This window comes from Oncorhynchus nerka, unplaced genomic scaffold, assembly GCF_034236695.1.
Source record: "Oncorhynchus nerka isolate Pitt River unplaced genomic scaffold, Oner_Uvic_2.0 unplaced_scaffold_101___fragment_2___debris, whole genome shotgun sequence".
Taxonomy (NCBI): domain Eukaryota; kingdom Metazoa; phylum Chordata; class Actinopteri; order Salmoniformes; family Salmonidae; genus Oncorhynchus; species Oncorhynchus nerka.
In genome coordinates, this window is record NW_027039940.1 from 70,984 (window position 1) to 85,983 (window position 15,000).

General features: G+C 47.2%; 1 protein-coding gene across 1 annotated transcript in view; it reads left to right on the forward strand.

Moving 5' to 3' along the window:
- The window catches only part of hephl1b (hephaestin-like 1b), a gene marked incomplete at its 3' end in the record, with an annotated part of 101,335 nt that overhangs the window by 48,229 nt on the left and 38,106 nt on the right, over positions 1 to 15,000 (forward strand). The window contains exons 5-6 of the mRNA XM_065015555.1: positions 12,382 to 12,636; positions 13,827 to 14,001. Coding sequence (XP_064871627.1) covers positions 12,382 to 12,636; positions 13,827 to 14,001 — 430 coding nt within the window. The remainder of the gene's footprint in view (positions 1 to 12,381; positions 12,637 to 13,826; positions 14,002 to 15,000) is intronic.

The window sequence follows — 15,000 nt, forward strand, 5'->3', positions numbered from 1 at the left end:
CTCTCCTCCCGTCTCCCCCATGTCCTGAATGTTCCATGTCCTGAATGTCCCTGACTAGCAGGCTGAATACTGTGACAGAATGTCCCCTCTCCTCCCGTCTCCCCCATGTCCTGAATGTCCCTGACTAGCAGGCTGAATACTGTGACAGAATGTCCCCTCTCCTCCCCTCCCCCATGTCTCCCTCCGTCCCCCATGTCCTGAATGTCCCTGACTAGCAGGCTGAATACTGTGACAGAATGTCCCCTCTCCTCCCCTCCCCCATGTCCTGAATGTTCCCCCCGTCTCCCCCATGTCCTGAATGTCCCTGACTAGCAGGCTGAATACTGTGACAGAATGTCCCCTCTCCTCCCGTCTCCCCCATGTCCTGAATGTTCCCTCCCGTCTCCCCCATGTCCTGAATGTCCCTGACTAGCAGGCTGAATACTGTGACAGAATGTCCCCTCTCCTCCCGTCTCCCCCATGTCCTGAATGTTCCCTCCCGTCTCCCCCATGTCCTGAATGTTCCCTGACTAGCAGGCTGAATACTGTGACAGAATGTCCCCTCTCCTCCCGTCTCCCCCATGTCCTGAATGTCCCTGACTAGCAGGCTGAATACTGTGACAGAATGTCCCCTCTCCTCCCCTCTCGTCCCCCATGTCCTGAATGTCCCTGACTAGCAGGCTGAATACTGTGACAGAATGTCCCCTCTCCTCCCGTCTCCCCCCATGTCCTGAATGTTCCCTCCCGTCTCCCCCCATGTCCTGAATGTCCCTGACTAGCAGGCTGAATACTGTGACAGAATGTCCCCTCTCCTCCCGTCTCCCCCATGTCCTGAATGTTCCCTCCCGTCTCCCCCATGTCCTGAATGTCCCTGACTAGCAGGCTGAATACTGTGACAGAATGTCCCCTCTCCTCCCGTCTCTCCCCATGTCCTGAATGTCCCTGACTAGCAGGCTGAATACTGTGACAGAATGTCCCTCTCCTCCCGTCTCCCCCATGTCCTGAATGTCCCTGACTAGCAGGCTGAATACTGTGACAGAATGTCCCCTCTCCTCCCGTCTCCCCCCATGTCCTGAATGTCCCTGACTAGCAGGCTGAATACTGTGACAGAATGTCCCCTCTCCTCCCGTCTCCCCCCATGTCCTGAATGTCCCTGACTAGCAGGCTGAATACTGTGACAGAATGTCCCCTCTCCTCTCGTCTCCCCATGTCCTGAATGTCCCTGACTAGCAGGCTGAATACTGTGACAGAATGTCCCCTCCCGTCTCGTCTGTCCTGGCAGCCTGTAAAGGGGACATGTTTGTCAACCTGCCTGCCCAGCTGGTCTAGTGAAATGGATTATCAGTAACAGACTCTAGTAGAAGCCTTGACCCATTGTTCGCCCGTCTTGAAATAGCTGATGGTCCATTCTGCCTCCCAGGAGAGTTTTCAGCTGTTATCGTGAATACTGTAAACATTCCACCTCAGGACAACAACAGTATGTGAACCCTTTGGAATTGCCTGGATTTCTGCATCATTTGGTCATCACATTGGATCTGATCTTCATCTAAGACACAACAACAGACAAACACAGTCTGCTTAAACTAATAACACACAAACAATTATACACAATTATACAGTTTTCATGTCTTTTATTGAAAACACCGTGTAAACATTCACATTGCATTGTGGGAAAAGTATGTGAACACCTTTACTAACTGGTCACCCCTCCTTTGTTTTTTAATTTTTTATTTAACCTTTATTTAACCAGGTAGGCTAGTTCAGAACACCTTTATTTAACCAGGTAGGCTAGTTCAGAACACCTTTATTTAACCAGGTAGGCTAGTTCAGAACACCTTTATTTAACCAGGTAGGCTAGTTGAGAACACCTTTATTTAACCAGGTAGGCTAGTTGAGAACACCTTTATTTAACCAGGTAGGCTAGTTCAGAACACCTTTATTTAACCAGGTAGGCTAGTTGAGAACACCTTTATTTAACCAGGTAGGCACGTTGAGAACACCTTTATTTAACCAGGTAGGCCAGTTGAGAACACCTTTATTTAACCAGGTAGGCTAGTTCAGAACACCTTTATTTAACCAGGTAGGCTAGTTCAGAACACCTTTATTTAACCAGGTAGGCTAGTTGAGAACACCTTTATTTAACCAGGTAGGCTAGTTGAGAACACCTTTATTTAACCAGGTAGGCTAGTTGAGAACACCTTTATTTAACCAGGTAGGCTAGTTGAGAACACCTTTATTTAACCAGGTAGGCTAGTTCAGAACACCTTTATTTAACCAGGTAGGCACGTTGAGAACACCTTTATTTAACCAGGTAGGCCAGTTGAGAACACCTTTAATTTAACCAGGTAGGCTAGTTGAGAACACCTTTATTTAACCAGGTAGGCTAGTTCAGAACACCTTTATTTAACCAGGTAGGCTAGTTCAGAACACCTTTATTTAACCAGGTAGGCCAGTTGAGAACACCTTTATTTAACCAGGTAGGCCAGTTGAGAACACCTTTATTTAACCAGGTAGGCTAGTTGAGAACACCTTTATTTAACCAGGTAGGCTAGTTGAGAACACCTTTATTTAACCAGGTAGGCTAGTTGAGAACACCTTTATTTAACCAGGTAGGCTAGTTCAGAACACCTTTATTTAACCAGGTAGGCTAGTTGAGAACACCTTTATTTAACCAGGTAGGCTAGTTGAGAACACCTTTATTTAACCAGGTAGGCTAGTTGAGAACACCTTTATTTAACCAGGTAGGCTAGTTGAGAACACCTTTATTTAACCAGGTAGGCCAGTTGAGAACACCTTTATTTAACCAGGTAGGCTAGTTGAGAACACCTTTATTTAACCAGGTAGGCTAGTTGAGAACACCTTTATTTAACCAGGTAGGCTAGTTGAGAACACCTTTATTTAACCAGGTAGGCTAGTTGAGAACACCTTTATTTAACCAGGTAGGCTAGTTGAGAACACCTTTATTTAACCAGGTAGGCTAGTTGAGAACACCTTTATTTAACCAGGTAGGCTAGTTGAGAACACCTTTATTTAACCAGGTAGGCTAGTTGAGAACACCTTTATTTAACCAGGTAGGCCAGTTGAGAACACCTTTATTTAACCAGGTAGGCCAGTTGAGAACACCTTTATTTAACCAGGTAGGCTAGTTGAGAACACCTTTATTTAACCAGGTAGGCTAGTTGAGAACACCTTTTTAACCAGGTTTAACCAGGTAGGCCAGTTGAGAACACCTTTATTTAACCAGGTAGGCTAGTTGAGAACACCTTTATTTAACCAGGTAGGCTAGTTGAGAACACCTTTATTTAACCAGGTAGGCTAGTTGAGAACACCTTTATTTAACCAGGTAGGCTAGTTGAGAACACCTTTATTTAACCAGGTAGGCTAGTTGAGAACACCTTTATTTAACCAGGTTGAACACCTTAGGTAGGCCAGTTGAGAACACCTTTATTTAACCAGGTAGGCTAGTTGAGAACACCTTTATTTAACCAGGTAGGCTAGTTGAGAACACCTTTATTTAACCAGGTAGGCTAGTTGAGAACACCTTTATTTAACCAGGTAGGCTAGTTGAGAACAAGTTCTCATTTGCAACTGCGACCTGGCCAAGATAAAGCATAGCAGTGTGAACAGACAACAACACAGAGTTACACATGGAGTAAACAATAAACAAGTCAATAACACAGTAGACACCAGTGAACTGAGACAAGGCGGCGCTTTACCTAGCATGGCCTTGTAGATGACCTGGAGCCAGTGGGTCTGGCGACGAATATGTAGCGAGGGCCATCCGACTAGAGCATACAAGTCGCAGTGGTGGGTGGTATAAGGTGCTTTAGTGACAAAACGGATGGCACTGTGATAGACTGCATCCAGTTTGCTGAGTAGAGTGTTGGAAGCCATTTTGTAGATGACATCGCCGAAGTCGAGGATCGGTAGGATAGTCAGTTTTACTAGGGTAAGCTTGGCGGCGTGAGTGAAGGAGGCTTTGTTGCGGAATAGAAAGCCGGCTCTTGATTTGATTTTCAATTGGAGATGTTTGATATGAGTCTGGAAGGAGAGTTTGCAGTCTAGCCAGACACCTAGGTACTTATAGATGTCCACATATTCAAGGTCGGAACCATCCAGGGTGGTGATGCTCGTCGGGCATGCGGGTGCAGGCAGCGATCGGTTGAAAAGCATGCATTTGGTTTTACTAGCGTTTAAGAGCAGTTGGAGGCCATGGAAGGAGTGTTGTATGGCATTGAAGCTCGTTTGGAGGTTAGATAGCACAGTGTCCAATGACGGGCCGAAAGTATATAGAATGGTGTCGTCTGCGTAGAGGTGGATCAGGGAATCGCCCGCAGCAAGAGCAACATCATTGATATATACAGAGAAAAGAGTCGGCCCGAGAATTGAACCCTGTGGCACCCCCATAGAGACTGCCAGAGGACCGGACAGCATGCCCTCCGATTTGACACACTGAACTCTGTCTGCAAAGTAATTGGTGAACCAGGCAAGGCAGTCATCCGAAAAACCGAGGCTACTGAGTCTGCCGATAAGAATATGGTGATTGACAGAGTCGAAGGCCTTGGCAAGGTCGATGAAGACGGCTGCACAGTACTGTCTTTTATCGATGGTGGTTATGATATCATTTAGTACCTTGAGTGTGGCTGAGGTGCACCCGTGACCAGCTCGGAAACCAGATTGCACAGCGGAGAAGGTACGGTGGGATTCGAGATGGTCAGTGACCTGTTTGTTGACTTGGCTTTCGAAGACCTTAGATAGGCAGGGCAGGAAGGATATAGGTCTGTAACAGTTTGGGTCCAGGGTGTCTCCCCCTTTGAAGAGGGGGATGACTGCGGCAGCTTTCCAATCCTTGGGGATCTCAGACGATATGAAAGAGAGGTTGAACAGGCTGGTAATAGGGGTTGCGACAATGGCGGCGGATAGTTTCAGAAATAGAGGGTCCAGATTGTCAAGCCCAGCTGATTTGTACGGGTCCAGGTTTTGCAACTCTTTCAGAACATCTGCTATCTGGATTTGGATAAAGGAGAACCTGGAGAGGCTTGGGCGAGGAGCTGCGGGGGGGGGCGGAGCTGTTGGCCGAGGTTGGAGTAGCCAGGCGGAAGGCATGGCCAGCCGTTGAGAAATGCTTATTGAAGTTTTCGATAATCATGGATTTATCGGTGGTGACCGTGTTACCTAGCCTCAGTGCAGTGGGCAGCTGGGAGGAGGTGCTCTTGTTCTCCATGGACTTCACAGTGTCCCAGAACTTTTTGGAGTTGGAGCTACAGGATGCAAACTTCTGCCTGAAGAAGCTGGCCTTAGCTTTCCTGACTGACTGCGTGTATTGGTTCCTGACTTCCCTTCCCTTCCCTTTGTCAGCAATAACTTAAACCAAATGTTTTCTTTAGTTTTGGATCAGACCTGCACAACGGTCAGGAGGAATTTTGGACTATTCCTCTTTACAAAACTGTTTCAGTTCAGCAATATTCTTGGGATGTCTGGTGTGAACCGCTCTCGAGGTCATGCCACAGCATCTCAATCGTGTTGAGGTCAGGACTCTGACTGGGCCACTCCAGAAGGCGTATTTTCTTCTGTTGAAGCCATTCTGTTGTTGATTTACTTCTGTGTTTTGGGCCGTTGTCCTGTTGCATCACCCAACTTCTGTTGAGCTTCAATTGGCGGACAGATAGGGAGGAGGTCAGAGACCTGGCCGTGTGGTTCCAGGACAACAATCTCTCCTTCAACGTGATCAAGACAAAGGAGATGATTGTGGACTACAGGAAAAAGAGGACCGAGCACAAACCCCCATTCTCATCAACGGGGCTGTAGTGGAGCAGGTTGAGAGCTTCAGGTTTCTTGGTGTCCACATCACCAACAAACTATCATGGTCCAAACACACCAAGACAGTCGTAAAGAGGGCACAACTAAATCTATTCCCCCTCAGGAGACTGGAAAGATTTGCCATGGGTCCTCAGATCCTCAAAAGGTTCTACAACTGCACCATCGAGAGCATCCTGACTGGTTGAATCACTGCCTGGTATGGCAACTGCTCGGCCTCCGACTGCAAGGCACTACAGAGGTTAGTGCGTACTGCCCAGTATATCACTGGGGCCAAGCTTCCTGCAATCCAGGACCTCTATACCAGGCGGTATCAGAGGAAGCCCTAAGCCCCTTTTTTCTCAATTTCCGCCTGAATGACGTGCCCAAAGTAAACTGCCTGTAGCTCAGGCCCTGAAGCCAGGATATGTATATAATTGGTACCATTGGAAAGGAAACACTTTGGAGTTTGTACAAATTTTAAAATAATGTAGGAGAATATAACACCATAGATATGGTAGGAGAAAATCCAAAGTAAAACCAACTGGATTTTTTTTTTTTGAGAGACCATCCTCTTAGAAATGCAAAAGAAAGGTCATATTAATAATTAGCTCCCTGGATGTTCCTAATTCCTATGGTTTACACAGGGTGTCAGCAGTCTATGTTCAAGGTTTCAGACATGTAACTTCAAAAACGAATAACAGATAACAGTTTTAGTAGAAGGACACAGTCTTGGAAATCCGTGTTTGCGTGCGCCATGAAGAAATTACGCACCTACTAAAATTGGTTTCCTATTGAACATACTTCTTTCCGAAATAAGTATTATAGTTTGATTACATTTTAGGGTATCTGACGAGTAAATAGAAATGTATTTTGACTTGTTGAAACAAAGTTTAGGGGTAGATGTTCAGATTCCTTTCTCTGCATGTTGAACGAGCGGATTACTCAAATCGATGGCGCCAACTGAACAGACTTTATGGGATATAAAGAAGGATTTTATCTAACAAAACGACACTGCGTGTTATAGCTGGGACCCTTTGGATGACAAATCAGAGGAAGATTTTCAAAAAGTAAGTGAATATTTCATCTTTATCGACCGATTTTCAACGCCGATACTGAAAAAAAGGACCAAAAAAAGCCAACCAACAATACTGAATGAACACTTATTTTAACTTAATATAATACATCAATAAAATCAATTTAGCCTCAAAAAATAATGAAACATGTTCAATTTGGTTTAAATAATGCAAAAACAAAGTGTTGGACAAGAAAGTAAAAGTGCAATATGTGCCATGTAAGAAAGCTAACATTTAAGTTCCTTGCTCAGAACATGAGAACATATGAAAGCTGGTGGTTCCTTTTAACATGAGTCTTCAATATTCCCAGGTAAGAAGTTTTAGGTTGTAGTTATTGTAGGAATTATAGGACTATTTCTCTCTATACCATTTGTATTCCATATACCTTTGACTATTGGATGTTCTTATAGGCACTTTAGTATTGCCAGTGTAACTATATAGCTTCCATCCCTCTCCTCGCCGCTCGAACCAGGAACACAACGACAACACAACGACAACAGCCACCCTCGAAGCAGCGTTACCCATGCAGAGCAAGGGGAACAACTACTAGAAGGCTCAGAGTGAGTGAAGTTTGAAACGCTATTAGCGCGCACCCCGCTAACTAGCTAGCCATTTCACATCGGTTACACCAGCCTAATCTCGGGAGTTGATAGGCTTGAAGTCATAAACAACTGCTGGCAAAACGCACAAAAGTGCTGTTTGAATGAATGCTTACGAGCCTGCTGGTGCCTACCGTCGCTCAGTCAGACTGCTCTATCAAATCATAGACTTAATTATAACATAAAAACACACAGAAAGGGTAGGTCATTAATATGGTCAAATCCGGAAACTATCATCTCGAAAACAAAACATTTATTCTTTCAGTGAAATACGGAACCGTTCCGTATTTTATCTTAACGGGTGGCATCCATAAGTCTAAATACTGTTACATTGCACAACCTTCGGCCAATCCGATTAATTGGTCAACCTCTACTTTTCTACTTCTAAGTGAATGTATGAAACCTGTGCCAGTGGGGCGCCGTCTTCAAACAATCGCATGGCATGTTTTCACCCTAATAGCTACTGTAAATCGGACAGTGCAGTTAGATTAACAATAATGTAACCTTCCAGCCGATATAAGACACTTATATGTACCTAAATGTTTAATATCCATTATGATTATTTATTTGAATTTGCTCGCCCTCCAGTTTCACCGGAAGTTGTCCGGCTAGCGGGACGCCTAGCTTGAAGGAGCCTCATTCTAAGATCTAGTCGCGATGCTGCCATCTCCATCATCTTTCAATGATGTTAGCATGTTCCAGAGATTTCTGTAAGTCTTTAGCTGACACTCTAGGATTCTTCTTAACCTCATAGAGCGTTCTGCTCTGTGCTCTTGCAGTCATCTTTGCAGGCCGGCCACTCATAGGGAGAGTAGCAACAGTGCTGAACTTTCTCCATTTATAGACAATTTGTCTCCCCGTAGTGTTGTGTGTTCCTTCCAAACAACTCAACTTCAGATTCATCTGTCCACAGGATATTTTGCCAGTAGCGCTGTGGAACGTCCAGGTGCACTTTGCGAACTCGAGACGTACAGCAATGTTTTTTTTGGACAGCAGTGGTTTCTACCGCGGTGTTTTCCCATGAACACCATTTTATTGATTGTTTTACACATCGTAGACCCGTCAACAGAGATGTTAGAATGTTCCAGAGATTTCTGTAAGTCTTTAGCTGACACTCTAGGATTCTTCTTAACCTTATTGAGCATTCTGCTCTGTGCTCTTGCAGTCACCTTTGCAGGACGGCCAGTCCTAGGGAGAGTAGCAACAGTGATGAACTTTCTCCATTTATAGACAATTTCTCTTACCGTGGACTGATGAACATCAAGGCTTTTAGAGATACTTTTGTAACCCTTTCCAGCTTTATGCAAGTCAACAATTCTTCATCTTAGGTCTTCTGAGCTCTCTTTTGTTCGAGGAATGGTTCATATCAGGCAATGCTTCTTGTGAATAGCAAACTCACATTTTGTGAGTGTTTTTTATAGGGCAAGGCAGCTCTAACCAACATCTCCAATCTCGTCTCATTGATTGGACTCCAGGTCAGCTGATTCCTGACACCAATTAGCTTTTGGAGAAGTCATTAGCCTAGGGGTTCACATACTTTTTCCAAAGTACACTCTGAATGTTTAAATTATGTATTCAATATAGACAAGAAATATACAATCATTTGTGTGTTAGTAGTTTAAGCAGACTGTGTTTGTCTGTTGTTGTGACCTAGATGAAGATCAGATCAAATTTGATGACCAATTGATGCAGAAGTCCAGGTAATTCATCCAGGTAATTCCAGGTAATTCCACAGGGTTTACATACTTTTTCTTGCCACTGTGCAACCACTCCAGTACCCTGGACATTGAATAAGGTTCTGGTACTGACCTGTATATACAACCACTCCAGAACCCTGGACATTGAATAAGGTTCTGGTACTGACCTGTATATACAACCACTCCAGTACCCTGGACATTGAAAAAGGTTCTGGTACTGACCTGTCTATACAACCACTCCAGAACCCTGGACATTGAATAAGGTTCTGGTACTGACCTGTATATACAACCACTCCAGGACCCTGGACATTGAATAAGGTTCTGGTACTGATACAACCACTCCAGGACCCTGGACATTGAATAAGGTACTGGTACTGACCTGTATATACAACCACTCCAGTACCCTGGACATTGAATAAGGTACTGGTACTGACCTGTCTATACAACCACTCCAGTACCCTGGACATTGAATAAGGTACTGACCTGTCTATACAACCACTCCAGGACCCTGGACATTGAATAAGGTACTGACCTGTCTATACAACCACTCCAGTACCCTGGACATTGAATAAGGTTCTGGTACTGACCTGTCTATACAACCACTCCAGGACCCTGGACATTGAATAAGGTTCTGGTACTGACCTGTCTATACAATCACTCCAGGACCCTGGACATTGAATAAGGTACTGACCTGTAAATACTTTAACTCTCAGCGTAGTTCTGTGGTGTATTTGTACATTGGGGGGAAAGAGGTCTGACCTGTCTATAAAACCAAGAGGTTTAACTCTCAGCGTAGTTCTGTGGTGTATTTGTACATTGGGGGGAAAGAGGTCTGACCTGTCTATACAACCAAGAGGTTTAACTCTCAGCGTAGTTCTGTGGTGTATTTGTACATTGGGGGGAAAGAGGTCTGACCTGTCTATACAACCAAGAGGTTTAACTCTCAGCGTAGTTCTGTGGTGTATTTGTACATTGGGGGGAAAGAGGTCTGACCTGTCTATACAACCAAGAGGTTTAACTCTCAGCGTAGTTCTGTGGTGTATTTGTACATTGGGGGGAAAGAGGTCTGACCTGTCTATACAACCACTCCAGTACCCTGGACATTGAATAAGGTACTGACCTGTCTATACAACCACTCCAGTACCCCTGCACATTGAGTAAGGTACTGACCTGTCTATACAACCACTCCAGTACCCCTGCACATTGAGTAAGGTACTGACCTGTCTATACAACCAAGAGGTCTCAAGGTAACGATGTCACTGTATTGTTTTACACCTGTTGTATCCTGGGCAGGGGGGGGCTCTATCTATCTGTATCTCTTCTCTGCTCTCCTCAGTCCCATCTGAATTGGGTTCTGGTACATGTATATACCACCACTCCAGAACCTGGACATTGAATAAGGTTCTCCTCATCCTCTTCTCCTCCTCCTCCTCCTCCTCTCCTCATCCTCTTCTCCTCCTCCTCCTCCTCCTCTCCCCATCCTCCTCTCCACATCCTCCTCTCCTCATCCTCCTCTCTTCATCTTCTCCTCTCGTCCTCCTCTCCTCCTATCCTCATCCTCCCCTCTCCTCATCCTCATCTTCTCCTCATCCTCTCCTCCTCTCCTCATCCTCTTCTCCTCCTCCTCCTCCTCCTCTCCCCATCCTCCTCTCCCCATCCTCCTCTCTTCATCTTCTCCTCTCGTCCTCCTCTCCTCCTATCCTCATCCTCCCCTCTCCTCATCCTCATCTTCTCCTCATCCTCTCCTCATCCTCTCTTCATCTTCTCCTCTCGTCCTCCTCTCCTCCTCCTCTCCTCCTCTCCTCAACCTCTCCTTCTCATCCTCTCATCCCCCTCTCCTCATCCTATCCTCATCATCCTCGCCTCCTCTCCTCATCCTCCTCTCCTCATCCTTGCCTCCTCTCCTCATCCTCTTCTCATTCTACTCTCCTCATCCTCCACTCCTCATCCTACTCTCCTCATCTTCTCCTCATCCTCTTCTCATCCTACTCTCCTCATCCTCCTCTCCTCATCCTCCCCTCCTCCTCTAATCTCATCCTCCTCTCCTCATCCTTGCCTCCTCTCCTCATCCTCCTCTCCTCATCCTCTTCTCATTCTACTCTCCTCATCCTCCACTCCTCATCCTACTCTCCTCATCTTCTCCTCATCCTCTTCTCATCCTACTCTCCTCATCCTCCTCTCCTCATCCTCCTCTCCTCATCCTCCCCTCCTCCTCTAATCTCTTCCTCCTCTCCTCATCCTCTCTCCTCATCCTCCTCCCCTCCTCATCCTCCTCTCCTCATCCTCTCCTCATCCTCTCCTCATCCTCCTCTCATCCTATCCTCATCTCTCCTCATCCTCTCCTCCTCTCCCCATCCTCCTCTCCTCATCCTCCTCTCCTCATCCTCCCTTCCTCCTCTAATCTCTTCCTCCTCTCCTCATCCTCTCCTCATCCTCCTCCCCTCATCCTCCTCTCCTCATCCTCTCCTCATCCTCTCCTCATCCTCCTCTCCTCATCCTCCTCTCCTCATCCTCTCCTCCTCTCCCCATCCTCCTCTCCTCATCCTCCTCTCCCCATCCTCCTCTCCCCATCCTCCTCTCCTCATCCTCCTCTCCATCCTCCTCTCCTCATCCTCCTCTCCTCATCCTCCTCTCCTCATCCTCTCCTCCTCTCCTCATCCTCCTCTCCTCATCCTCCTCTCCCCATCCTCCTCTCCTCCTCTAATCTCTTCCTCCTCTCCTCATCCTCCTCTCCTCCTCTCCTCCTCCTCCTCATCCTCTCCTCCTCTAATCTCTTCCTCCTCTCCTCATCATCCTCTCCTCATCCTCTCCTCCTCTAATCTCTTCCTCCTCTCCTCCCTCTCTCATCCTCTCCTCCTCTAATCTCTTCCTCCTCTCCTCATCATCCTCTCCTCATCCTCTCCTCCTCTAATCTCTTCCTCCTCTCCTCATCATCCTCTCCTCATCCTCTCCTCCTCTAATCTCTTCCTCCTCTCCTCATCCTCTCCTCCTCTAATCTCTTCCTCCTCTCCTCATCCTCCTCTCCTCCTCTAATCTCTTCCTCCTCTCCTCATCCTCCTCTCCTCCTCTCCTCCTCCTCCTCATCCTCTCCTCCTCTAATCTCTTCCTCCTCTCCTCATCCTCCTCTCCTCCTCTCCTCATCATCTTCTCTTCATCCTCTCCTCCTCTAATCTCTTCCTCCTCTCCTCATCCTCTCCTCCTCTCCTCCTCATCCTCTCCTCTTCCTCTCCTCAGCCATAAATGGGTATATGTATGGCAACCTGCTTGACATGAAGCTGTGCCAGGGGCGCAGGGTGGCATGGCACCTGTTTGGGATGGGCAACGAGGTGGACATACACTCCGCATACTTCCAGGGCAACACCCTATTGGACCGCGGTCACCGTGCCGACACACTCAGCCTGTTCCCGGCAACCTTCGTCACCGCGGCGATGGTTCCCTTGGCGACCGGGAAATGGCTGCTGAGCTGTCAGGTCAACGACCATCTACAAGGTAAGTCATCTGACCCCAAACACCTGATCTCTGACCCCTGACCTACCAACCACTAACCTACCATTGACCACTAAGCAAGTATTGTTGATTGTAATCTGATCTGCGTGACAACCTCCAGAGGTAGACATGGACTCGTGTGGCCCCTAGCGTAGCTGAATAAGGTGTGTTAAAGCAGGAATGGAGCAAAAACCTGCACAACCAGTATCTGGCCACACTAGACCTCGTTAGATAGGACAGTAGTTCCAACCAGTATCTGGCCACACTAGACCTCGTTAGATATGACAGTAGGTTCCAACCAGTACCTGGCCACACTAGACCTCGTTAGATAGGACAGTAGTTCCAACCAGTATCTGGCCACACTAGACCTCGTTAGATAGGACAGTAGTTCCAACCAGTATCTGGCCACACTAGACCTCGTTAGATAGGACAGTAGTTCCAACCAGTATCTGGCCACACTAGACCTCGTTAGATAGGACAGTAGTTCCAACCAGTATCTGGCCACACTAGACCTCGTTAGATAGGACAGTAGTTCCAACCAGTATCTGGCCACACTAGACCTCGTTAGATATGACAGTAGGTTCCAACCAGTATCTGGTCACACTAGACCTCGTTAGATATGACAGTAGGTTCCAACCAGTATCTGGCCACACTAGACCTCGTTAGATAGGACAGTAGTTCCAACCAGCATCTGGCCACACTAGACCTCGTTAGATATGACAGTAGGTTCCAATCAGTATCTGGCCACACTAGACCTCGTTAGATAGGACAGTAGTTCCAACCAGTATCTGGCCACACTAGACCTCGTTAGATATGACAGTAGGTTCCAACCAGCATCTGGCCACACTAGACCTCGTTAGATATGACAGTAGGTTCCAATCAGTATCTGGCCACACTAGACCTCGTTAGATATGACAGTAGGTTCCAATCAGTATCTGGCCACACTAGACCTCGTTAGATATGACAGTAGGTTCCAATCAGTAAGCTTTCCTTCAGGGGTAATTCAGTTCACTATGTGGTTCTTAATTACAGCCTGTATAACTCTGGCCTGCTCTCACTCTGTCCTGTCCTTACCCTCCTGTGTGTGTGTGTGTGTGTGTGTGTGTGTGTGTGTGTGTGTGTGTGTGTGTGTGTGTGTGTGTGTGTGTGTGTGTGTTTGTGTGTGTGTGTGTGTGTGTATATGTGTGTATCAGCCGGTATGCAGGCTCTGTATGAGGTGGTATCCTGTGATGATGATGTCAGCCCCTCAGCAGCCCCCCCTGCTGGCCCAGTCAGGAACTACTACCTGGCAGCAGAGACCGTTACCTGGGACTATGCTCCTACTGGGATGGATACACACACCAACCTCTCCCTCACACTGCCCGACAGGTAACACACACACCAACCTCTCCCTCACACTGTCTGACAGGTAACACACACACACACACCAACCTCTCCCTCACACTGTCTGACAGGTAACACACACACACACACACCAACCTCTCCCTCACACTGTCTGACAGGTAACACACACACACACACCAACCTCTCCCTCACACTGCCCGACAGGTAACACACACACACCAACCTCTCCCTCACACTGTCTGACAGGTAACACACACACACACACCAACCTCTCCCTCACACTGTCTGACAGGTAACACACACACCAACCTCTCCCTCACACTGTCTGACAGGTAACACACACACCAACCTCTCCCTCACACTGCCCGACAGGTAACACACACACACACACCAACCTCTCCCTCACACTGCCCGACAGGTAACACACACACACACACCAACCTCTCCCTCACACTGCCCGACAGGTAACACACACACACACACACACACACACACCAACCTCTCCCTCACACTGTCCAACAGGTAACACACACACCAACCTCTCCCTCACACTGTCCAACAGGTAACACACACACCAACCTCTCCCTCACACTGCCCGACAGGTAACACACACACACACACACACACACCTCTCCCTCACACTGCCCGACAGGTAACACACACACCAACCTCTCCCTCACACTGCCCGACAGGTAACACACACACACACACCAACCTCTCCCTCACACTGCCTGACAGGTAACACACACACACACACACCAACCTCTCCCTCACACTGTCTGACAGGTAACACACACACACACACCAACCTCTCCCTCACACTGCCCAACAGGTAACACACACACCAACCTCTCCCTCACACTGCACGATAGGTAACACACACACCAACCTCTCCCTCACACTGTCTGACAGGTAACACACACACCAACCTCTCCCTCACACTGTCTGACAGGTAACACACACACCAACCTCTCCCTCACACTGTCTGACAGGTAACACACACACACACCAACCTCTCCCTCA